The following is a 26117-nucleotide window of genomic DNA, read 5'->3' as shown; positions in this document are numbered from 1 at the left end:
TAAATACAGTTTAACTATGTAACTAATATACTTTTCCCTGGAAGTTTTGGTTATGCATTTTTGCTGTAAAAGTTCTTTCTCTGTTCAGAATTTTTTTTATACCTTGAAATGCAATGTATAAAATTAAAATTTCTTACTCTTTGGGTGTTATTCTTTAGGTATTTTTCATATATAGTCTTTATAGCATGGCACAGTGATAATCTGTAACTAGCTGTAATAATCTATAACTAATGTAGTCCTCGACTGAAATCATGTTTATGTTGTAAAAGCATGTCGTACACTTTGAATATTCAAGTTCACCTCACTTCACATATTGGAAAACAAACTTTCAGAGAAGCAAAGATTTTATTCTTTTTATGCTACGACTTCAGTGAAAAGCTTCAGTTTCTCTTATGTTTGGTGGGATTTAAGGCCATATTTTCCGTTTTCTAGAAAAAGAATCTTTGGGGGAACTGAGTTAGCTGAAGGTATTTCCGTTTTTCTCCTACAACATCCTGTCAGTTGCAGTGCTCATGTTGACAACTTTTGCTAAGTTGTAATGGGATATTTATTTTTTTTGGTCCTCCATTTCTTCCCAGAAATATGAACAAGAACTTTTCAAACTGGCACTGCCTTGCCTGAGTGCAGTTGCGGGAGCTTTGCCTCCAGACTACATGGAGTCAAATTATGTCAGTATGATGGAAAAACAGTCATCAATGGATTCTGAAGGGAACTTTAATCCACAACCTGTTGATACCTCAAAGTATGGACTCTTTCTATTGCAGCAGATTTTTATTGTAAATGATGTGTGAAGTCTGAAATTGAATAAGGTACTAAAGTGAACTTTCTCTCATCCATGCCCCCTTTGAATTGGTATCCTTTTAATAGGGGTCCCTTTACTTGATGAAATGATAGTAGTAATAATAATGGTTACATGAATAGCAGAAATAGATAAGATGTACCTCCTAAGAGATATACTCTTAATATCACCAGGATTCTCTGTATGTAACCACATGGTTATATCTATAATCATGAGAATCAAGAAGGGATATCAGTTATTTTTTTAGTTGAAGTTCTCCCCTAAATGTTAAATTAGTAATCGCAGTCAACCTCTGTGTAGAGTCTTTGACTGGGATGCTTCCAGCATGCAGTGCAAGGCTATTTCTACGAGCAGTGGGGCATCACTTCATCATCACTACATCTCAGCCAGGCCTGGGGTTAGTAGTCAGTGTTCAGCCTTATAAAGCACAGCATGAGAGTGAAGGGAATGTCAAATGAGAATATCTCTGGAAAATTTAGCGTGCAGTGAGGGTGCAGTGTGACAGTCTCAACTACAGATACAATGTTACTTAACATTATGAAAGTTCTTCCATGGACCTGGTTGCATAAATTGTTCTGCAGATCTTTGGGTATGTTAGGTGTTTGGGGTCTCAGCACTTTTGTTTTTGTTACTATCTTTAAGTAGAATCATGGTTTTCCACTTGCAAAGAGGCTGCTCTTCATGCCACATTGTCTTATCCATTCTGTAGTCACTCAGCAAGATCAGTATTAGCAAGGTAGTCACTTGGTAGTTATCATCCATAGCATCTGAATTCGCTTGGGTGTTCAACTTTCAGGCCTCTTGTGTCCCCCCAGCTGGTTTAGCTTCCATAACCAGATCAAAATTTTGACCCAAGTGGTATGCTGTTAGTTTGATAATGCCTTAAATTTGCATGTTTGGTATTTGATGACAGTCCTGTGAGAAAAGACTCTACCCCCCAGTATTTGGCTTATGTGATTGATTGATCCTTTGTATCTCTTCTAAAGTAAGTAAACCAAAATGTCACATGTTCACATTCCTTCGTGGGTAAGTTTGTGGTTTGCTAACATACAATGTAATCCAGAATTTTCAAATAACATCAGAACTATGTCATGGCTTTGATGTTGATTAATTGAATCCAATTAATGAGTAAATGCTGGGCATGTATATTAATTTACCTCAGTTTACCCCGTTGGGGACCTCTTAACAGATTAGGTTTGCATAGTGATATCAATAGTGTCTACATCTCTGTGATTTTTACGTATTGTTTTTAAAATACATGTGTGTCATAAAGTTCAATTACTAACTAATAACATGCGAGAAAAGAACAGTAAACCTCATTATATCAGGTTTTACTTATAATTCTATTCTCAAAGTTAACTGCATTAATAAGTTATTTTCATCAGTGAATGGAATTATATACATACTTAGTTTTTTGTTAATAGATATATGTGATAGTACCAAGTCTTACATTTACCATCAGACTTGGTCACCAATTGCATGGACTTGATGTCTGTTTGAGAGATTAAATATTTATTTAAACATGAAAGAACTTAAGCAGAAATGTTATCAAAATCATAAAGCATAGATTGATTAAATGCTTTTCCCTATAGTTCATATTAGTAACATTTAGAATTTATATATAGACCATTATTATTTAAAATCATTCACACATCACTGGTTGCATTCAATTAACTTAAAATTAATTTTAGTACGTTTCAAAAATGTAACAGATCACATTTCAGCAGCCTTTTACCCATTTATGGTTGTTGCAGAAGAGATTAAAATCAAAAAAGAATAACTTCAAAGAACCAATGTGAGAGTAAAGTATGTCTGTAAGCTCATTATCTAACTATATCTTTATTCAGATTTTTAAAAATAATTGGTGCAATCTATTGTCCTTTTCTTGCATACGTTTAATTATTTTTCTCATACTATGTAAAATTTTTATTGTGTATAATTTATATTAAGATATAAAGTATGAATAAATATAAGATGAGCAGATAGAATCTTATTTGCTTGACTTTTCTCATACTGTTTCTACCATATGGAAAAGTAATACCTTGTTAAACCAATTTTTTAACAGTTTTGCATTGAATGAAATATAAACAGTCATAAGCTGTGGAATAAATTATGAATGATTCCCTGAAAATCCTATGAAAATCAAGCCTCTTTTCTTTGTTTTTCTCATAGTATTACAATTCCTGAGAAGTTGGAATACTTCATTAACAAATATGCAGAACATGCCCATGACAAGTGGTCAATGGATAAGGTAAAAGTCAGAACCTCACATTCTAAATCATTAATGAACGTGCCTGATGACTGATTCTGCCTCACATGTTTCTGACCATGCCAATTTTCTACCTTTAAGTGAGAGCATTAGGTTAGGAAAGAACATTTAATTATGATTTGCTAATGTAATATTTAGCTCTGCCACTGATATACTTAGGATACACCTATGAATAAAAATATTTGTATTCATAAATAGCACAGTGTTAGAATAAGATGATGAAGCAGTAGTTGGATGTTGAGCACATCTCTCCCATGGATCCATCAGGAATACACCTTCAAACACAGAAGTGCATGCAGAACACCAGCTGAGAGCAGACAGGAGTACCTGACCAGAGGAGAAGAACATACAGAACCACGCAAAACTCGAGATCAAGCCCTGAGCCTTTGGAGTGGGAGCCCTGACTCCAAGACCCTAGACTACCAGAAAAGTAGCCCTCAGTCAGTTCAGTTCAGTCGCTCAGTCATATCCGATCTTTGGGACCCCATGAATCGCAGCACGCCAGGCCTCCCTGTCCATCACCAACTCCTGGAGTTTACTCAAACTCATGTCTGTTGAGTCGATGATGCCATCCAGCCATCTCATCCTCTGCTGCTACTGCTAAGTCGTGTCCGACTCTGTGCGACCCCACAGACGGCAGTCTACCGGGCTCTGCCGTCCCTGGGATTCTCCAGGCAAGGACACTGGAGTGGGTTGCTATTTCCTTTTCCGGTGCATGAAAGTGAAAAGTGAAAGTGAAGTCACTCAGTAGTGTCTGACTGTTTGCGACCCCATGGACTCTACGGAGTATCAAATCGTGAGAACTCACACAAATAAAACCACTTGAATGAAAGACCTGGCATCACCCAACCACCAGTAGCACCCTGTGCAGGACGCCTCATCTAAACAACAAACAAAACAAAAACACAAACCCAGCCATCAGCAGACAGGATCACCCCCTCACTCGGCCTTGCCCATCAGCGGAAAAACAAACAAAATATCAGCACCCATCTCACCCTCACACAAACCACTGGACCAACCTTAGCAGGGCAGAAGCAAAAAGGAAGACAGAATTCAACCTTGAAGCCTGGGAAAAGGAGACCTCAAACACAATAAGTTAAAATAATGAAAAGGCAGAGAAATACTGCACAAATTAAGGAACAGACCAGAAACACAGAAGTCCAAATAAACAAAGAGGAAATAGGCAAACTGCCTGAAAAAGAATTCAGAGTAATGATAGTAAAAATGATCAAAAACCTTGAAAACAAAATGGAGAAAATGCAGGAATCAATTAACAAAGACCTGGAATAATTAAAAAATAAACATACAGAGACAAACAACACAATTACTGAAATTAAAAATACTTTGTAAGGAATCAGTAGCAGAATATCTGAAGCACAAGAATGAATCAGTGAGCTGGAAGATGAAATGGTGGAAATAACTTCTGAATAGCAGAATAAAGTAAAAAGAATGAAAAGAACTGAGGACAGTTTCAGAGACTTCTGGGACCATATCAAATGCACCAATATTTGAATTATAGGGGTCCCAGAAGAAGAAGAGAAAAAGAAATGGTATGAGGAAATTTTTGAAGAGATTATAGTTGAAAATTTCCCTAACATGGAAAAGGAAATAGTCAAATCAAGTCCAAGAGGCACAAAGAGTCCCGTACAGGATAAACACAAGGAGAAACATGCCAAGAGACATACTAATCAAACTAACAAAGACTAAACGCAAAGAAAGAACATTAAAAGCAGCAAGGGAGAAGCAACAAGTAACGTACAAGGGAAACCCCATACTCCTACACCTGATCTTTCAGCAGAAACTCTGCAGGCCAGAAGGGAATGGCAGGATGTATTTAAAGTACTGAAAGGGAAAAATCTACAGCCAAGATTACAGTACCTGGCAAGGATCTCATTCAAAATTGATGGAGGAATAAAAAGCTTTTCAGACAAGCAAAAGTTAGGAGAATTCAGTACCACCAAACCAGCTTTACAACAAATGTTAAAGGGACTTATATAGTCAGGAAACACAAGAGAATTTAAAAGATCTACAAAATCAACCCCAAACAATTAAGAAAATGGCAATAGGAACATGTATATCAATAATTACTTCAAATGTAAATGGACTAAATGTTCCAACCAAAAGACACAGACTGGCTGAATAGATACAAAATCAAGACCCATATATATGCTGTCTACAAGAAACCCACTTCAGACCTAAAGACACATGTGCTGAAAGTGAGAGGATGGAAAAATAGATTCCATGAAAATGTGAAGCAAAAGAAAGCTGGAGTATCAATCCTCTTATCAGACAAAATAGACCTTAAAATAAAGAAGGTTATAAGAGATAAGGAAGGACACTACATAATGATCAAGGGATCAATCCAAGAGGAAGACATAACAATTGTAAATATCTATGCACCCAACATAGGAGCACCTCAATACATAAGGCAAATACTAACAGACATACAAGGAGAAATTGATAGTAACACAATAATAGTAGGAGACATTAATACCCCACTCACACCAATGGACGGAGCATCAAAACAGAAAATTAATAAGGAAACACAAGTCTTAAATGATATATTAGATGAGATGGATCTCATTGATATCTTCAGGACATTCCATCCAAATGCAGAAGAATACACCTTCTTCTCGAGTGCACATAGAACATTTTCCAGGATTAACCACATCTTGGGTCACAAATCAAACCTCAGTAAATTTAAGAAAATTGAAGTTGTATCAAGCATCTTCTCCGACCACGACACTGTGAGACTAGATATCAATTATAAGAAAAAAAAATGTAAGAAACACAAACAACATGTTTCTAAATAACCAACATGTTACTGAAGAAATCAAAAGGGAAATCAAAAAATTTCTAGAAACGAATGACAATGAAACCACAACTCAAAACCTACGGGATTCTGCAAAAGCAGTTCTAAGAGGGAGGTTTATAGCAATACAATCCTACCTCAAGAAACAAGAAAAGCGTTAACTTTAAAAGCTAACTTTACACCTAAAACAACTGGAAAAAGAAGAACAAAAAAGCCCCCAAAATTAGTAGAAGGAAAGAAATCATAAAGATCAGAAATAAATGAAAAAGAAATGAAAGTATACTAAAGATTGATAAAACTAAGAGCTGGTTCTTTGAGAAGAACCAAAGAAGAAGCCTTGTCCAGACTCATCAAGAAAAGAAGAGAGAAGAAATCAAATCAACAAAATTAGAAATGAAAAAGAGGTTGTAACAGACAATGCAGAAATACAAAGGATTTTAAGAGACTATTATGAACAACTATATGGCAATAAAATGGATAACCTGGAAGAAATGGATAGATTCTTAGGAATGGTCAGTCTTCCAGGACTGAACCAGGAATAAATAGAAATTATGAACAACCCAATTATAAGCACTGAAATGGAAGCTGTGATCAAAAATCTCCCAGAAAAACAAAAGCCCGGGACCAGATGGCTTCACAGGAGAATTCTATCTAACATGTAGAGAAGAGCTAATGCTTATTCTTCTAAAACTCTTTCAGAAAATTACAGGGGAAGTAACACTTCCAAACTCATTCTACAAGGCCACAATCACTCTGATACCAAAACCAGACAAAGAAACCACAAAAAAAGAAAACTACAGGCCAATATCACTGATGAACATAGATGCAAAAATCCTCAACAAAATTTTTACAAACAGAATTCAGCAACACATCAAAAAGCTCATACACCATGATCAAGTTGGATTTATTCCAGGGATGCAAGGATTCTTTAATATATGCAAATCAGTCAGTGTGATATACCATATTAACAAATTGAAATATAAAAACCATATGATCTCAATAGACACAGAAAAAAGCCTTTGACAAAATTCAGCACCCATTTATAATGAAAACACCCATTTATGATGAAAAATGGGCGTAGAAGGAACCTACCTCAACATAGTAAAGGCCATATATGATAAGCCTACAGCAAGCATTATTCTCAATGGTGAAAAACTGAAAGCATTCCCTCTAAGATCAGGAACAAGACAAGAGTGTCCACTTTCACCACTATTATAAAACATAGGTCTGGAAGTCCTAGCTACAGCAATCAGAGAAGAAAAATGAAAGAAATCTAGATCAGAAAAGAAGTAAAGCTCTCACTGTTTGCAGATAACATGATACTGTACATAGAAAACCCTAAAGATAGTATCAGAAAATTACTAGAGCTAATCAGTGAATTTAGCAAAGTTGCAAAATCAGTACACAGAAATGACTTGCATATCTATATACTAACAATGAAAAATCAGAAGGAACAATTAAGGAGTCAATCCCATTCACCATTGCAACAAAAAGAATTAAATATCTAGGAATAAACTTATGTAAGGAGACAAAAGAACTGTACACAGAAAATTATAAGACACTAATGAAAGAAATCATAGATGACATAAACAGATGGAGAGATATTCCATGTTCCTGGGTAGGAAGAATAAATACTGTGAAAATGACTGTACTACCAAATGCACTCTACAGATTCAGTGCAATCCCTATTAAATTACCAATGGCATTTTTCGTAGAACTAGAACAAAAAATTTCACAATTCATATGGAAACACAGAAGACCCCAATAGCCAAAGCAGTCTTGAGAAAGAAGAATGGAGCTGGAGGAATCAACCTTCCTGACTTCTGATTATACTACAAAGCTACAGTCATCAAGACAATATGGTACTGGCACAAAACCAGAAATATAGACCAATGGAACAAGATAGAAAGTCCAGAAATAGACCCATGCACCTATGGGTACCTTATTTTGGACAAAAGAGGCAAGAATATACAATGGGGCAAAGACCGCCTCTTCAATAAATGGTATTGGGAAAACTGGACAGCTACATGTAAATGAATGAAGTTAGAACACTTCCTAACATCATACACAAAAATAAACTCAGTAAGACAAATTCAGTAAGACATAGTGACTCTGCATCCAGAAATCTTTCAAGAAAACTTTACCTTTTATGTGTAATTTTACATTACAAAAAGATCTTGAAAATTTTTAATCAGAATTTAGTAATTATTTACATCTTCTAGTGTTCAGTTGCATTTCTTATCACTAAGTAGATCTTCAGTTCCCTTAGCAGGGCAAAATGGCATGTTTTATTTGCATTGTCAATAGAAGATGAGCGACTTGAATGAGATAACTAAGTAGTCCCAATGTGTAACATAAGTCCTACATACTTCTATGAGATTTTTCTAGAGGAACTATCATGCACAGTTGTCACATTTCAGTTGAGCCTAGTAAAACTTGAGAGAAGATGGTTAAAATAGGTTTGTCAAAGAAATTAAGTTGAGATGATGCAGGAATCTAGAATGAGGATATGCTGCTTTGCTGAAAGGAAAATCAAACAGCAAAGATTTCAAAAGATGCTTGTGTTATGTGTCAGTTCAGTATTACCCAGTTTCAATCCTTGCCCTGGCCAACCAGTCCCTTCCTTCCTCTAAGAATCCCCATTTTTGTTTTGTTAAGCATGTGACTTCTTCTTTGTTCAGTAATTTAACCACGTTAGTAGGTAAGTCCGGAGAAGGCAATGGCAACCCCGTCTAGTGTTCTTGCCTGGAAAATCCCATGGGCGGAGGAGCCTGGTAGACCGCAGTCCATGGGGTCGCTAAGAGTCGGACACGACTGAGTGACTTCACTTTCACTTTTCACTTCCATGCATTGGAGAAGGAAATGGCAACCCACTCCAGTGTTCTTGCCTGGAGAATCCCAGGGACGGGGGAGCCTGGTGGGCTGCCGTCTATGGGGTCGCACAGAGTCAGACACAACTGAGGCGACTTAGCAGCAGCAGCAGCAGCAGTAGGTAAGTCAGTAAGATTGAAGTATCTACCCTATTTAAAGACTCTATTAGGTACTAAGCTGTTAGGGGTGGTGATGGAGAGGAAGTTTACAGGAAAGTGGTCCTGAGCTGTTTCAGCCTAATTAGATTCCATAGACATACATGATATGATACAGGGAAAACAGTGAAGTGTGCCAAATTATACGGGCAAAAGCATGTGGGACAAATGTGTTGCAAGGTCATTGAACACAGGAGTAGCAAAACAAATAGCATTATTTAGGGAGGCTTCCAAATTAAATAGCTGCTTCAGATTAAAATGAGTGTCTCACATACATGTGTCACAGGTTGAGGTCCTTAGTTAAACCTGATAAGCTAAAATGAATATCACATTGGCTGTGCAGCCTATAGCTTCCTGCTAGGGGAGGGCGATTGACATAATCACAGATCTTCTAAGGAAGGCTGGATGCTTTTCATCTCTGCAGAAATAAAATGTGTTCCAGGAAATTCTCTGGTGGTCCAGTTGTTACGACTCTCTACTTTCCCTGTAGAGGCTGCAGGGAAACAAACAAACAAAAAATTGGTCTGAGAAACAAACAGACAAAAAATTGTTCCCAGTGATTACTCAGAATAATATTGACTAGGACGAAAATCTTTATATTGACTTATACTGGACAAAAGTTCAAACCTTAATGCTTATCTTGGTTGATTTTAGATTTATCAAGTACATACTTAAACACATGCACAACTGCACTCTAAAATTAATGCATGTAAAACAATTTTGATTTTTTTTAGTTGGCAAATGGATGGATTTATGGAGAAATATATTCAGACTCATCTAAAGTTCAACCATTAATGAAGCCATATAAACTGTTATCTGAAAAGGTGACTTTTTTTTTTCAGTTTACATAGTTTTAATTTGGGGGTGGAAGTTTTTGCTATGTGAATTTCTTATTAAAATGTCTTCTTTATGCATACTATTTTTACCTTTTCTCATAGGTCTCCTTTTAACAGTTTTTTGTCTTGTCTTTTTCTTCATAATCCCATTTTCTTTCAGTATTTTACTGGTGATTCTCCTTTCTATGTAATATTTTTCTGCTTTTTAAAAAGTTTTTATTCCTCTTCTATATTTTTAAGAACTTTAGAAAATATTCTTGTCAATCTAAAGAGTCTTTTGTTAAGTTATAATGAAGTAATATATATTAATATTTTTATTATTTGTGTTTTCATGTATTTTACTTCTTTGGGGGGAAAGTATCCTGACAAATGAACTGTAAAGGATTTCCTGGCTCTCTGCTTATAGAATAAGTTAGTTCTCTGTTTGTTCAGATTGTAGAAAAGCCGTCAAGCACATGTCGTATAATCTGGAACTTTCTCCTAAGAGTGTTTCTGCTTTCTAGGGAAACTAAAGACAATTAACCTCATGTTATTATAAGCCAGGATCCCTCTTAGCAGCATGAGTCAAACTAGATTTCAGCTCACACTCCGCTCTTCAGAATTTTTACTTTCCTCTTTTATTTTTAAATAAAAAGTGCTAATCAAAAATGTTTAGGTGAAGGTAGAATATTTCAGAAGAAAGCATTAACTATTTTAAACTTTTATTTAGGTTCATCATATGCCATCTTTTTCTCTTTTTTTTCTTACTAGGAAAAAGAAATTTATCGCTGGCCAATCAAAGAATCTTTAAAAACTATGCTGGCTTGGGGATGGAGAATTGAAAGGACACGGGAAGGAGACAGCATGGCCCTTTATAACCGTACCCGTCGTATTTCTCAGACAAGTCAGGTAAATATCACAGTGATGTTTATGTCATTTTAAAATAATTTGAGTATTTCATTTAATTATTGTGTTTTCCACAGCAACTAGTTTGAAAATTCTGAAGACTAATATAAAGTTTAGAAAGTCTACTTTTTTCTTTAAGTAAGCTTAGGCTTTAGAGTTCATCTGTCAGATTGTATTTCTGACTGTATGTAAAGGAGTACCTGATGATAAAGTCTTGAAGGTATATTAATAAATGTGTTCCTTACCTACAATTAGGTTGTTTATAGAGGTTTTGTCTCCTTGCCAATAAGTACTGCAGGTTGGTTCTTAGGGGCTAGTGGAGCGGTCAGACAGTAGTGATCTGGACGTAAAACTTCCATGGATGTACTTGCAAAGGGAAGATATACAACTGGACAGGCAGAGCAGGAGTGAAAGAGCACACTTAGTGGGCCAAGTCAAGAAGTCACTCAGCTCAGCAGAGCGTGGCCGTGGGGCTTCTGTGCTCAAGAGGACACAGTAAGCACAGCCTCCACCTTGGGAACCTTTGTTGTTGTTCAGTTGCTGAGTTGTGTCCGACTCTTTGCAGTCCCACGGACTGCACCATACCAGGCTTCCTTGTCCTTCCCTATATCTCAGAGTTTGCTCAAAGTCATGTCCATTGAGTCAGTGATGCCATCCAACCATCTTATCCTCTGTCTCCCACTTCTCCTCCTGCCCTCAATCTTTCCCAGCATCAGGGTCTTTTTCAGTGAGTCAGCTCTTTGCCTCAGGTGGCCAAAGTATTGGAGCTTCAGCTTCAGCATCAGTCCTTCCAGTGAATATTCTGGGCTGATTTCCTTGTTGTCCAGGGGACTCTCAAGAGTCTTCTCCAGCACCACAGTTTGAAAGCATCAATTCTTCGGTGCTCAACATTCTTTATGGTCCAACTCTCACATGACTACTGGAAAAACCATAGCTTTGATTATATGAACCTTTGTTGGCAAAGTACCAAACATTTTGCCTTCTTGCATTTCTTTTTCTTTGGAATGGTTTTGGTCACTGCCTCCTGTCCAGTGTTATGAACCTCCATCCGTAGTTCTTCAGGTGCTCTGTCTATCAGATCTAATCCTTTGAATCTATTTGTCACTTCTACTGTATAATCATAAGGGATTTGATTTAGGTGATACCTGAATGGCCTGACTGATCTTCCCTACTTTCTTCAATTTAAGTCTGAATTTTTTAATAAGGATCTCGTGATATGAGCCACAGTCAGCTCCAGGTCTTATTTTTGTTGACTATATAGAGCTTCTCCATCTTCTTCAAAGAATTTAATCAGTCTTACTTTGGTATTGGCCATCTGGTGATGTCCATGTATAGAGTTGTCTCTTTGTTGTTGGAAGAGAATCTAGCCTTGACCAGATACCAGCTGGCTCTTTGATTTCTCCTAGGAGCTAAACCTACCGTTGTCCCTTTCAAACTGTTTGGGTCACCATATTTGGTTTAGCCAAAATATTGTGTTTTTTGTTGCCATTTATATTGATAACATTTTTGAAAGCAGAAAATGAAGACACTCAAAGCATGTGTTTCACATGCTTCACATTTGAAATAGACTGTTAAACAGATTGAAGTTTTGATTTGGGCCTACTCTGCTCAGCCACTCAGTCATGTTCGACTCTTTGTGGCCTCGTGGAATGTAGCCCATCAGACTCCTCTCCCCATGCACTTTTCCAGGCAAGAGTACTGGAGTGGGGTGCCATTTCCAGCTCTAGGAGATCTTCCTGACCCAGGGATCGAACCTGGGTCTCTTGTGTCTCCTGCATCGGCAGGCAGATTCTTCACAACTAGCACCATCTGGTAGCCCAGGTGCATATTTTATATAAAATTCTCCGAAGTATCATGAACATAGAAGTTCATAAAAGTATATATCATGATTGCACCTATTTCTAACTAAATTCTATTTTGTTTTAATCTGTTTAAACAAATGTTGAGCACACACTGAGTCCTGGGAATATAAAGATAATAAGATCTGATTCTGTTCCAAAAGACTCACAGTTTGGTGTTAGAGACAATCAGGTTAAACCTACTCCAATGATAAGATTTAGGCTAGTGGTACATACAACCTACTCAGAGTGCAGAAAATAGAATTATCTGGGTTTTTTTTCCCCCCTCTAAATTGTATAGGAAATAAGGAAATTATTACATAATGGAAGTGATGTGAAGTTTTGCCAGGAAACATAGATTCTGCCCCACTCTTGGTAGCAAAAATTATGGGCTCCTCAGATTGGGAGAAAATAATAGCAAATGAAGAAACAGACAAAGGATTAATCTCAAAAATATACAAGCAACTCCTGCAGCTCAATTCCAGAAAAATAAATGACCCAATCAAAAAATGGGCCAAAGAACTAAACAGACATTTCTCCAAAGAAGACATACAGATGGCTAACAAACATATGAAAAGATGCTCAACATCACTCATTATCAGAGAAATGCAAATCAAAACCACAATGAGGTACCATTACGCGCCAGTCAGGATGGCTGCTATCCAAAAGTCTACAAGCAATAAATGCTGGAGAGGGTGTGGAGAAAAGGGAACCCTCTTACACTGTTGGTGGGAATGCAAACTAGTACAGCGCTATGGAAAACAGTGTGGAGATTTCTTACAAAAGTGGAAATAGAACTGCCATATGACCCAGCAATCCCACTTCTGGGCATACACACTGAGGAAACCAGATCTGAAAGAGACACGTGCACCCCAATGTTCATCGCAGCACTGTTTATAATAGCCAGGACATGGAAGCAACCTAGATGCCCATCAGCAGACGAATGGATAAGGAAGCTGTGGTACATATACACCATGGAATATTACTCAGCCTTAAAAAGAATTCATTTGAACCAGTCCTAATGAGATGGATGAAGCTGGAGCCCATTATACAGAGTGAAGTAAGCCAGAAAGATAAAGAACATTACAGCATACTAACACATATATATGGAATTTAGAAAGGTGATAACGATAACCCTATATGCAAAACAGAAAAAGAGACACAGAAATACAGAACAGACTTTTGACCTCTGTGGGAGAAGGTGAGGGTGGGATATTTCAAAAGAACAGCATGTATACTATCTATGGTGAAACAGATCACCAGCCCAGGTGGGATGCATGAGACAAGTGCTCAGGCCTGGTGCACTGGGAAGACCCAGAGGAATCGGGTGGAGAGGGAGGTGGGAGGGGGGGATCGGGATTGGGAATACATGTAAATCCATGGCTGATTCATATCAATGTATGACAAACCCACTGGAAAAAAAAAAAAAAATTGAAACCATATAAAAAAAAAAAAAAATTATGGGCTCTAATTTAAAACTGTGTGTGTTGAATGAGAGCATGCCCTTTGAAATAGTAATGGCCCCAATTCTGTGAGCCAGTACTAAAGAGTAGAAATGGTAGAAGGCAGATAAGAAAAAAGACCTGTCTCTTAGCCAGAAAAAACTGGGCCTACATAGCATGGGGAGCACAGCCCAGAGAAGGCAGGGAGGGGCCGCACGGCACGAGGGGTACCCCATTCTCTCGCTGCTGCCTTTGCCGGATGTCTTCTCACCAGTGCTGTCAGAGCGGGTAGGGCCGACTGCTAAGTAGCCTCTTCCTGTCTTGTCTCTAGACTATTTCAAGACTATCAGCAAAGCAGGAGAAGCAAATGGTCATTCTATGGTTTTAGCCATGCTCCCCTGAAGATTAAAGTAACTGATGGGTTGCATACTTTTGCAAGCACCCCTGAAAAAAAAAACAAAGCAAAACGGTAACTGACGATGAAACATAACAAGCTCCAAAATGGTTCTGGATCATGTCAGATATAAAATCTTACCCCAGATTTAAGAAACTGATTCTGAAACATTGAAAGTCATCACAGACTCTGTAAATTATAAACTATAACCAGTCAGTCATCAGAAAAGGATTACCTTTTTCTTTAACCCCAGGAAAATTAACTGTTTTGCTGAATTAAAGTAAACTTTTCTCAAGAGTGCTAAAAAATGTTATGTTGTGTTTATTTCCTTTCTTCCTTACTTCCCCCTTAGCTCGTAATGTAGTTTTCGGTGCCTGTTAAACCCTCAATAAATATGATTTTATATGATACCCATATAACCATCACTTAAGTCTTACTGACTTTCAGTGACATGAGTGATATATGACATACATTGTTAAACCCCCTGTTCATTCAAAAATATTAGGAGGTGCCTATGCTAGATGTATGGATTAAGAGGGACAGCCGTAGAGGTAGACGTCAATCCTGGGACCTCCACTCTGTAGAAATAAACTGCTGGGCACATTCCTTAATCTGTTTACTTCAGTAGATGGTAACTCATGATTACCATTATTATTTATATATTTTTAATGCCAGGAAGCATTTCTTCAAAGGTAAATAAAAGAGCTTGTTTGTGTTTATGTTACTTTTTGACTTTTAGTAGTTTAAAGAAAAGAATATTTCTATCGGTGTCAGAAACAGAAAGCAGCAAATGCTGGAAATATATTTATAATCCTTGTCATTATTTTCACCCTAACATTATTTAAACATGATCCAATATAACTTGAAATGTTAAAATGGATTATCATTTCTTAATTACTAACCTTAGAGTATTATCATCTTTTTCAGTTATCATCTTGCCAAACTTCTTAATGTCTTTCTTCTCTCCAGTATTGATTTCCCATGTGATTATAAAGATATTTTCTATTATGTAATAGGTACACTCTTGAATAAATTAAGGAACACTTTTGATGGCATCAGTTTATATTAAGGACTACACCTGGATGAATTGAGATCACTTGTTGACATTATTCTGAGCCGGTATTCTTCATTTCCTTCCGCTGGGACTCAGCACTCTGTCTGCAAGGCAGAAGTGGCCTGTATTTAACTCAGCAAGATCTGGGTTTGAAGTCCTGGCCTCACCATGGAGCAGATAGCTTTTTTGAGCCTGGGCACACTGCTTAACCTTCCTATGCTGCAGTGTTCTCCTCTTAAAAATAAAACAGCAAAGAGCATCTAATTTAAAAGGTTATTGTAAGGATTGCATTGTAATGCTTACAAATCACGAATGTGGTGAGCATATATTGCAGTCAATATTGGACCTAATTATGATCATTGTAAGCATGATTTCAGGAAATTTACTACTCAATTAGAGTTTTATAATTTGCATATTAAGATAATATATGGGCATAGACAAAGCCAATAACTTGATAGGATATAGAATAAGAGTATATACCTATATGTAGAATCTATCAATAAAATATGGCACAAATCAACTTGTCTATGAAACAGAAACAGACATGCAGACATAGAGAATAGACTTGTAGTTGCCAAGGGGAAGGACTGTGAGTTTGCATTAACAAATGCAAACTGTTATATACAGACAGGATGGATAAACAGCACAGTCCTACTGTACGGCGTGGGGAACCATATTCAGTATCCTGGGATAAGCTATAATGGAAAAGAATGTGAACAAAGAATATATATAAATGTATGTGTGTGACTGAATTACTGCTGTGCAGCAAAAATTAGTACAACTATGTAAATCAACTGTACTTTAATATAATAAAAAAGAATGAGTGTAAAAATGCTGATAGAATTAGAAGTGGGGAGATCTGAGGTGCTAAACTGGTGAATTTTGACTTGGTAGTCACTCACGTCAGCAGAAAAGGAGGACATTTCTGGCAATTTAAGGTGTATTCCACAGGTTCTTAATGGTCATTTTTTTACCCCCAATTTTATTTTCTTGCATCTAGTTTTTATTACACATGTAGAATATACATTATTTAAACAAATTCTAAAAATAAGCTTCTATCCTAAGAAGGAGAAGAGGATGAGTGAAATTTGTTACCTCAGTTCAGTTCAGTTCAGTTGCTCAGTCGTATTCAACTCTTTGTGACCCCATGGACTGCAGCACGCCAGGCCTCCCTGTCCATCACCAACCCCTGGAGTTTACTCAAACTCGCATCCATTGAGTTGGTGATGTGACTCAGTCTCTCCTCTGTCATCCCCTTCTCCGCCAGCCTTCAATCTTTCCCAGCATCAGGGTCTTTTCAAGTGAGTCAGTTCTTTGCATCAGGTGGCCAAGGTATTGGAGTTTCAGCTTCAGCGTCAGTCCCTCCAATGAATATTCAGGACTGATTTCCTTTAGGATGATCTACTTGCTGTCCAAGGGACTCTGAAGAGTCTTCTCCAACACCACAATTCAAAAGCATCAATTCTTTGGCACTCAGCTTTCTTTACAGTTCAACTCTCACATCCATACATGACTATTGGAAAAACCATAGCTTTGACTAGACAGACCTTTGTTGGCAACGTAATGTCTCTGCATTTTAATATTCTGTTTAGGTTGGTCATAACTTTTCTTCCAAGGAGCAAGCATCTTTTAATTTCATGACTGCAGTCATCATCTGCAGTGATTTTGGTGCCCCGCAAAATAAAGTCTGTCACTGTTTCCATTGTTTCCCCATCTATTTGCCATGAAGTGATGGGACTAGATGCCGTGATCTTAGTTTTCTGAATGTTGAGTTTTAAGCCTACGTTTTTCACTCTCCTCTTTCACTTTCATCAAGAGGCTCTTTAGTTCTTTGCTTTCTGCCATAAGGGTGGTGTCATCTGCATATCTGAGGTTATTGATGTCTCTCCCGGCAATCTTGATTCCAGCTTGTGCTTTGTTACCTATCTTGAACTAAAATACAGGCTAGGGCAGAGGAATGATTCATTCATTCTCTCAGTAGATATTTCCTGAGCACCTGCTATGTTCCATGCACTGTCCTAAGCTTTTCAGATAGTTCCCTGAACAAAATAGACAAACACCTCTGCTCTCATGGAGTTTCCTGCTTATGGGGAAAGTAAAGAACAGATTTAAGTAAATTTCATATTATATCACACTATGATCAATATTATGGAAAGAGAAACCAGCATGGAAAGTCAGATTGTGAGTGCAGAGGAGGGAGCTGAATAACCTGTGGGGATGAGTTGCAATTTTATATGGTGTTATCAGAATAGATTTCATGGAGAAGATAAATTGAATAGAGCTAAGAGAGTTAGACATATCCAGGGGAAGAATGTGACAAGTTGTGCACATGCTCTGAGGTATGGGAGTAGCCTGAAGTTTGTGAGAAAAAACAAGGAATGCAGTAAGGTTGGAGCTAGGGACTAACAACAAGATGGGAGGAGAGGTCTCAGGAGCCAAATCAGGCAGGACATTGAGGGCTGTTTTAAGATATTTGAGAAGTGCTTTAGAATCAGATATAATTAACTTAAAACCTTGATTCTGCTGTTTACTATTTACATGATGCTGGTTAAAATTATTTAATTATTTTGAATCACTTTCTTTCTCATTTTAAAATGGCAAGTAGCAATATCTCCTTTTCAAAGTTGTTCTAAAACTTGAATGAGATAATCTACATGCTTTACATATAACCATTCACATGGTGGGTGTTATTATTATTGCTAAGAAGACTAGAGTAAATTAAATTCTGAATGGGTATGTATTCCAGGTAACTTGAGATTATAGAAGAAATTTGCCAGTCTTCTGATTTCTGCATATATAAAGAGGAGAAACAGGTGATGAAAACTTTTAAAAGAATCTCTCTCTGAATAAAGAGATGTCTATCTTTAAACCAGTCTCAATAATTCAATGTAAAACCAAAAGGATATACATTTCAGTTATATAAGCAACATGGTCTAAGAGAATATTAAATACTGAAAATTTTATTTTAGGAGCAAATAAAGTTATCGACATCAGCTCTATTTTATTCATTTATTCAACAAAAGTTGCAGAGAGTCTAATACTTTTTTATTAGTTGTAAGACATGTGATTGCTATATCTCAATATCTGTGAGATTGACAATCATTTTATAATCCTAAATTTGATGAAATATGGCCTGTGCCAGACTCTGGGAATACTAAGACAAATACGATTTAGCCCAGGCCTGCAGATTTTTACTGTGCTGTGGAAAGGCTTATAACTCAGGGAATAACACAATAAATATTTTGGAAGTATATTTCTGACAACAGAGTAGAGAAGGAATCAGAGAAGGAGATAGAAGGCTGAAAGAAACTCCTTAGGAAGAGGTTGTATATATTCCACAAAACAAAACAAAAACATTAAATATCTAAGTTAGATCAAAGACAGTGGATATGGATATAGAGGTTGTATACCAGAGATGTTTTTTGTGGTAGAAGAGATAGAATTTTGTGACTGATCCATAATAGCAATTGAGGAGGAATAATCAGAGGTGGTTGCCGTGGGTCTGGACTGGGCTACCAGGTTGGGTATGGTATGCGAAATGAGGTTAGTACTGGGCAGGGTTGTAGCAAGGAGCAGATAATGCTTTTGATTTTAGATTTTGTGTTAGGCACAATTTTGGTTTCCAAAGAAGATCCCCAGTCACCGTCCTCTTTGGAATGGTTGCTTTCCTGGGGCTTTGCTGTTTGACCTATAAAGACATTTATAAATACTGACCTCTGATTAGCTAGCATTTGTGTGAGGAGAAGTAAATTTCACTATAGCCGATAAGAATTTGTAAGAAACTCAAGAAATCAATTATCCTTTGACTTGGGTAATATTTCAGAATTGTGCGCATCCTGAGCATTAACTTTCTGGATTGGCAGACCCTAAGATATTGGGATGTATTATTCAACCAGAAATAATTGTCAGACACCCATATATAATTTAATCTGCTAGATAACGTTTGCAAAATCAGCTTGTTTAGCTACTAGCCTGTTTTATCTGAGGAGATGGTACATTTGAGAATTTGCTTGCCTTATGTTTTCAAAGTGCCTCTTAAATCTCTCTCCACTGGGTTTTCTCATGAGATGTTATTTTTTGTGCATTATCTAGGTTTCTGTAGATGCCGCCCATGGGTATAGCCCACGAGCCATTGACATGAGCAATGTTACACTATCCAGAGATCTGCATGTAAGTATTTTTAAAAATACTCTGCAAATTTCATTTTTAAAAAGTATACATGGATTTCCTGCATTATTTTACAGCATGAATTATTGAATGTACTGATCATAGAAAAGGTCCGTGGAATTTATTGATTATGTGCCCTAAGCTTTTAATGCTGTAAAAGTTGATACAACTTTTCAGGGTGTTTCCTCCAAATAATATATTTTCTTTAAAGATCATGTCTATTTTTAAAAACCCTAATATAATTAAATAATTATATAATTATATAGAAGAAGAAGAAACTAAATCAGTAATTTATAATGCTCTACTCAGATATCACTTTAATTACTCATGAAAGAATATGTGTTATAAGTCGGGGGTCTCCATCCTGTGGGATCTAATGCCTGATGATCTGAGGGGGAGCTGATATAATAATAATAGAAATAAAGTGCACAGTAGATGTATTGAGTTTAAATCATCCTGAACCCCCTGCAGTCTATAGAAAGATTTCTTCCATGAAACCAGCCCCTGGTGCCAAAAAGGTTGGAGACCGCTGTTATAAGTTGTTTATTTAACCAAACTGACAGCATTTTGCTTGCTCCTGCCATAGTTCTCTTTTGTCAATAAGGAGCCTACTGTGAAATGCCTGATTTGAGTGAAAAGATAAAATCTGTTACCATGGGACATAAGTTGACAGGTCAATGTAATGATCACACAGTGTTATTGGCATTGTTAGTATCATTCCAAGAGAAGTAAGTATACAAAGATAAAACTCTAAAGATTATTAAATCTTGGGCTTGCCTTTTGTCATTTTCTAGTATGAGTATGTTAAAATGACATAGTGAGCTTGTCTTAAGTGAAAGGAATCTTAGAGGCAATCTTGTCAAAGTCCAAAGGCCACAGAAAAAGTTAATGAGGCTCCAAGGTCTCTCACCTAGATTGGGACAGACATTTATTCCGTCTGTTCCTTGGATGTTCCCTGCTTTCAGTTTTTATTCAGTAAGGTTTAATCATCTTGTAAAGCTTTAGAAACTGAAATAAGAACTTGTAAACAGACATATTTTTAAAGTCCATAGCTAGTTTGAAGTTTCATTATTAAATTAATAAAACACGTGTCTTTAAACGTTTCAAGGAACAATGACCTTTCCCATCAAATCATCTCTGGCTATTTACTACTTTATAATTTCACAGATCATTAGAAACCTTTGAAATTTCAGATTATAAACAAGAAATTCTAAATAATTTTCTTTTAGATGTATTTTAGCACTAACACACTACAATTTATTCATTTAAAACATGTTTGATATTACATATTGGAAACCAAAATTATATTTTTCTAGTATCCTTTTAAAGTATAACTTAGTTGCAAAATTTTTGTTTGTTTAAGGCTATGGCAGAAATGATGGCTGAAAACTACCATAATATATGGGCAAAGAAAAAGAAACTGGAACTGGAGGCCAAAGGTAATATTTTTAAAAATCCTTATTAAAAAATGACCAGAGGTTGAGTCCATGAACGTACAATAAGGATAAAGTAGTCTTTTTGGCACAAGAGCTCGTTATACCCTTTAGTTTATTAGAATGGTTCAAATGTGGTTATAATAGATTCAAGGTGGAAATGCTATTTTCTGATTTCCTTATTGCTAGTATATAGTTCCTCATGTCTCAGAATTTTGATGGCCCGTCAAATGGTCTCTCTTGCCCATTTTAGCCCATCGATATCTATATTTCTCATCCTTTTAATTAATTAGATCTCCTTCAATGACTTCCACCCCCAGACTAAATATTTCTCTCATTTCATTGTATCTCCTATCCTCAGCCTCGTTGTTTTGTTCAGTCCAGTTGTGTACTGTCTCTTACATGCTTCTGCTTGCCCTTTCCTGCTGTTTTTTTTGAATACTAAAATGACCTAATATTCCCTTAGTCATTTCTCAAATCTTTTCTTAATTTATTAAGAAAATTATATTTCTGAAAATAAATATGTAATATTTGCATAAATATTTTGTTCAGTTAACGTGCATCTTGTACTGATCATCTCTTTCATTGTTATTTATTCAATGTTAGATTATACACATAGTTTATGTTTGTGTGTGTTCTCTTTAATAATCTTCTATGTGGGTTTCTTTTCCCCAATGAAAATATAGTTCAAGTTCAGGGCTGTAACTTTTATGATTTTTGTCATCCTTATTGTATAGCACTGGGCACCAGGAAGCTCTATTTCTTACTTATTGATATAGGTAAAAATACGGAGGAAGATCATTTTGAAGGATGAAAATATTTCACAATGAAAGGAATAGGTTTCCTTGGAGGATAGTACCAGGCACTTAGCACTGGGAAACAGAATCACACAAATTAGAATTGGTCATAGGAATGAACAGAGAGAATTCCATATACCAAAATTGCCTCTTCCAGAATTTGGCTTAGGGCTAGGCCTATTTTTCTAGAAACATTGTATAAATGTTTGTAAAATGAATGATCAGCTCTTTGGTTGACTGGTAGATGTATGAATAGATAGAAGGATGGATGGAGAGCAGAGTCACAGAGTCACAGTATTTGCAGTTAGTAAAGTTCTTGTAGGGGCATTGTCCACATAACTAGTTAACAAAGTTACTGTTTGTTCCATGGGCAAATTACATGACAAATTTAGTTATTCTTTTCTAAGTATGTTTCAATCACTATGGTTTGGTTATAATTAAAATTAATTAATTAGACCATATGTAAAATAGATAGCTGGGCTTCCCTTGTGGCTCAGCTAGTAAAGAATCTGCCCTCAGTGTGGGAGACCTGGGTTCAGTCCCTGAGTTGGGAACATCCCTTGGAGAAGGGAAAGGCTACCCACTCCAGTATTCTGTCCTGGAGAATTCCATGGACTATGTATATAGCCCGTGACGTCACAAAGAGTCGGACACGACTGAGCAACTTTCACTTCACTTCACTTCAAAATAGATAGCTAGTGAGAAGGTGCTGTATACTGCTGGGAGCTTAGCTTGGTGTCCTGTGATTATCTAGAGTGGTGGGATGGGAGGGTAAGAGGCAGGTCCAAGAGGGAGGGTATATGTGTATATATATATTTGTGTGTATACACACACACACACACACACACACACACAGATGATTCACTTCATTATACAGCAGAAATGAACATAACATTGTAAAGCAACTATACGCCAATTAAAATAAAAAAGTAATAAGCAGCTATCTCAGTACTCCCTTCTAAGTTAGTGCATTACAAAGTCATCATTATCCTTTAATTTCTGAGCCAGCCATTAAGTGCCCTAACATCAGTGTTTTCTTTGAAGGACATCACTTGTAAATGAGACATCCATACCTCTGCATCCAGCTTGTCTTGATTCAGGTTTGTACTGTGTGGAGAGATGAACATAGTTACAGGAAAGGCTAGAAGATGAGGTGGCAAAATTAGTCTTCTTACTCCTTTCAAAGGAGACAGTGAGTTTTTTGGCACTAAGACAGCAGACTAGTAGGACAGGTGTTGAAATGCAGAGCACTGGATCTTGGCTTTTAAGTATCGAGGCAGATGGAAGGGAGAAGTGAGTCTTGGAGCCAGCGAGGCTTGAGACTGTGGACAGTTTTAGGGCAGAAACTCCAGGTGACTTTTCTCCACTTTGTGTCTCTGCTGGAGAAAGCCAGCTCACGTCTTGACAACTCTGCTTCAGTCTTCAAGATCGAGGTGGAAGCGTATGAGGGGCCTGTCACCTACTGCATGTAGCTCTTGGGGAGGGCGTGGTGGGGTGTGTGTGTGTGTGTGTGTTTGAGAGAGAGAGAATAAGGAAACAACTTGAAATACCCCTTTAGTCCTTCAGACACCTGGGCAATTAAGAAAATCAGTGTTGAAGCTGCCCACTTTTGTTTTGGCCCCACCCAGGGCCCTTTTTATCATCCCTACGTCTATGTACACAAGACGAATCCACTTTAGATAAATCTGGAGAAAGTTTCCTCTTCTGCTCTCCCAGGTTATTTGTTCCTTAGTGCCTTCCCAACCTGCTTCAAGAATCTAACAGAGTTTGGGGAAATCAGGCAGTTTAAGGAGTATATCTTGAATAAAGGAGTGAAAGTCCAAGAAATTTTATCTGTGCTCCCCAATTAGTGAAAAATGGAAACAGCTAGCATTCCTTGTTATTCTTTGCTTCCTACTGCCACATATTGTGGGCTCTGATGATCTGTCATGAAGCCAAGAAAAGCAGAGGTATCAAGCAGTTTTGACCCTTTAGCAAGAATGAATGCACTTGGCCTGTGCTGTATGTTTGAGACAGAGTCCTGGAAATTACTACACATTTATTCACCTCTCAAGTGTAGCTAGTTTCTTTACTTCCCTTCCATACAGTATATTTTATAAATGGGCCAGATCGGGGTAGTCCACTGCCTTTAGCTAAGTGGCACAGCAAAGGACATAATTTCAAGTCTGCTGGCTGACTTTAAAGTATCTGCCCTATCTAAGGCCAAAGTTTCTTTGTGTCCTTGGTGGTGGTTTAGTTGCTAAGTTGTGTTGGACTCTTGGGACCCCATGGACTGTAGCCCACCAGGCTCCTCTTTCCATGGGATTCTCCAGGCAAGAATACTGGAGTGGGTTGCCATTTCCCTCTCCAGGGGATCTTTCTGATCCAGGGATTGTACCCCAGTCTCCTGCATTGCAGGCAGATTCTTTACCAACCGAGCTACAAGGGAAGCCCTTTGTGTCCTTGGGATTTTTAAAGTTTAAGCTCTTTTCTCTTTCTCCCTGTCTCTGTCTCTCTCTTTCTCTTTCCCCCTCCCCCCTATCTCCCTTGCCTCTCTACCTTTCCCAAAATGATCTGTTACTGTCTGATCCCTGAATCATTGGGGATTACAAATTAAGCTGTCAGTTTTCCTAGGAATAAAGAACTGCATGCAAAAATAGGTCATAACTGCAGGATGATTAAATTAAATATTTGCTTTATAAACTTTTTCATAAAATATGGTAGAAGTCAGATTTGTTCTCGGCAGGCTTAGTAATTTATTTCATATCCTTCTTGCTGGTCACAGAATGTTTATTAGTATTATCATATGACAGTTGTAGTCTATTGACAGTTATAATCGTATCAGACTGTAAAATAACTGATGGCTTCTTAATCTGCTTCATGTCAGTGTAGTAGCGCCTGACTGCCCCTTGCATTTGCGATCACATAGTGTCACCTAATGGTCAGAAGGTTCATTGCGTGATTACATTTCTGTAGATGGCGCTCAATCCAAGCAAGCTCTAGGAGAGCATGGCATATTCTCCTTTGTCCTTTTGTTTGCTTATTTCTTTTTTGAGGGCCGATTCAACATTTATGATTGCTCTGGAACTCCTGACTTAACCCCACTGGACACATTTCACAGGCTTTATGTTTCCTTGTAATTTGAACAAAACAGTCATTTCAGTTATTTTTATTCTGGAGTTTCCTTAGCAGTTATATTTCAAGAAATTTCAACATCCCACATAAAATATATTCCTTTATGTGTTTTGTAAACTTTTAATCTGGGACATACCAAGCTATTCTTTTTGCTGCTACTTAAATAGTGCGCCTTGTACCAGATCTTTACATCTGGATATGATCTTTTGAGATTTTTATGATTTTTGCAAATGTTTTTACAAAATTTATAATCTTATAAATGGTTTTCTCTTGGTCAGGTTTTTAAAATTTAAATGCTTCCCAGAATTTTTAAATCTAAAAGAATGCTTTTAGTATTTCTTATCAGAAGAGATGTGTAACTCTATGGCTGATTCATATCAATGTATGACAAAACCCACTGAAATGTTGTGAAGTAATTAGCCTCCAACTAAAAAAAAAAAAAAAAAAAAAAAGAGATATCCTAGAAACTTAGATTCTTGCCAGAATTCTAAGTCAATCAATTACATATGCTACTTTTTATTAGGTAATTAACAGCCATCAGCTTGTACCTTTACAATCTGAGTTTTGTGTGTTTAGGAATATGTGACTGCAAAGTAGGCTCCCTGTGGCTCAGTGGCAGACTCTGCCTGCGATGCAGAAGACTCAGGTTTGATCCCTAGACCCAGGTTTGAACCCAGGGATCCCCAGAAAGATCACCTGAAGAAGAAAATGGCAACCCACTCCAGTATTCTTGCCTGGAGAATTCCATGGACAATGGAGCCTGGAAGGCTGCAGTCCATGGAGCACAAAAGAGTCAGACTTAGTGACTAAACAACAACAACAAAGATAATAAAGTACTTTCTGATCTGGGAGGCATAGGGAAAATTTAAGACAATTTTTTCTCTTTTCTCTGTGCATCAGAAAATGAAGCATTTTGCTTGAAACCTGCCTTGTAATTTTACTGGATCCAGCTGTGCAAATTTTAGTACATAGTACACTCTGCATTCAGAGTTCATTTGAGTGGGAAGGAAAACATGGCCTCTTTTTCTTTCTTGTGTGACTGTAGATGTCTTTGGCACTTGATTCTGCAGTTGTCTTTATGTTCATGTTTTAGTTGCATCTTAGAAGGCATATGCATAGTCTTTTTTGAACAGGTTTCCTAAAATTAATTGGAGCATTAAAGGGACTAGTGAGGAAAAAGTCTTGGATGAGTCCCATATATTCTATGTATAATTTGAGGATACCAGGAATTCTGTAGTGAAAGTTTAAAAT

The 26117-nt window shown here is 37.1% G+C and overlaps 1 protein-coding gene across 1 annotated transcript in view; it reads left to right on the top strand.

Moving 5' to 3' along the window:
- RYR2 (ryanodine receptor 2) overlaps positions 1–26117 on the top strand; it is a 595071-nt gene that overhangs the window by 383064 nt on the left and 185890 nt on the right. The window contains exons 53-58 of the mRNA XM_043477303.1: positions 579–742; positions 2972–3050; positions 9641–9730; positions 10493–10630; positions 19448–19525; positions 20886–20961. Of these exons, the coding sequence (XP_043333238.1) occupies positions 579–742; positions 2972–3050; positions 9641–9730; positions 10493–10630; positions 19448–19525; positions 20886–20961 (625 nt within the window). The remainder of the gene's footprint in view (positions 1–578; positions 743–2971; positions 3051–9640; positions 9731–10492; positions 10631–19447; positions 19526–20885; positions 20962–26117) is intronic.

Source organism: Cervus canadensis, chromosome 8, assembly GCF_019320065.1.
Source record: "Cervus canadensis isolate Bull #8, Minnesota chromosome 8, ASM1932006v1, whole genome shotgun sequence".
Taxonomy (NCBI): Eukaryota; Metazoa; Chordata; class Mammalia; order Artiodactyla; family Cervidae; genus Cervus; species Cervus canadensis.
Note: the sequence above shows the minus strand (reverse complement) of the source record. Positions and strands in the feature narration are given on the sequence as shown.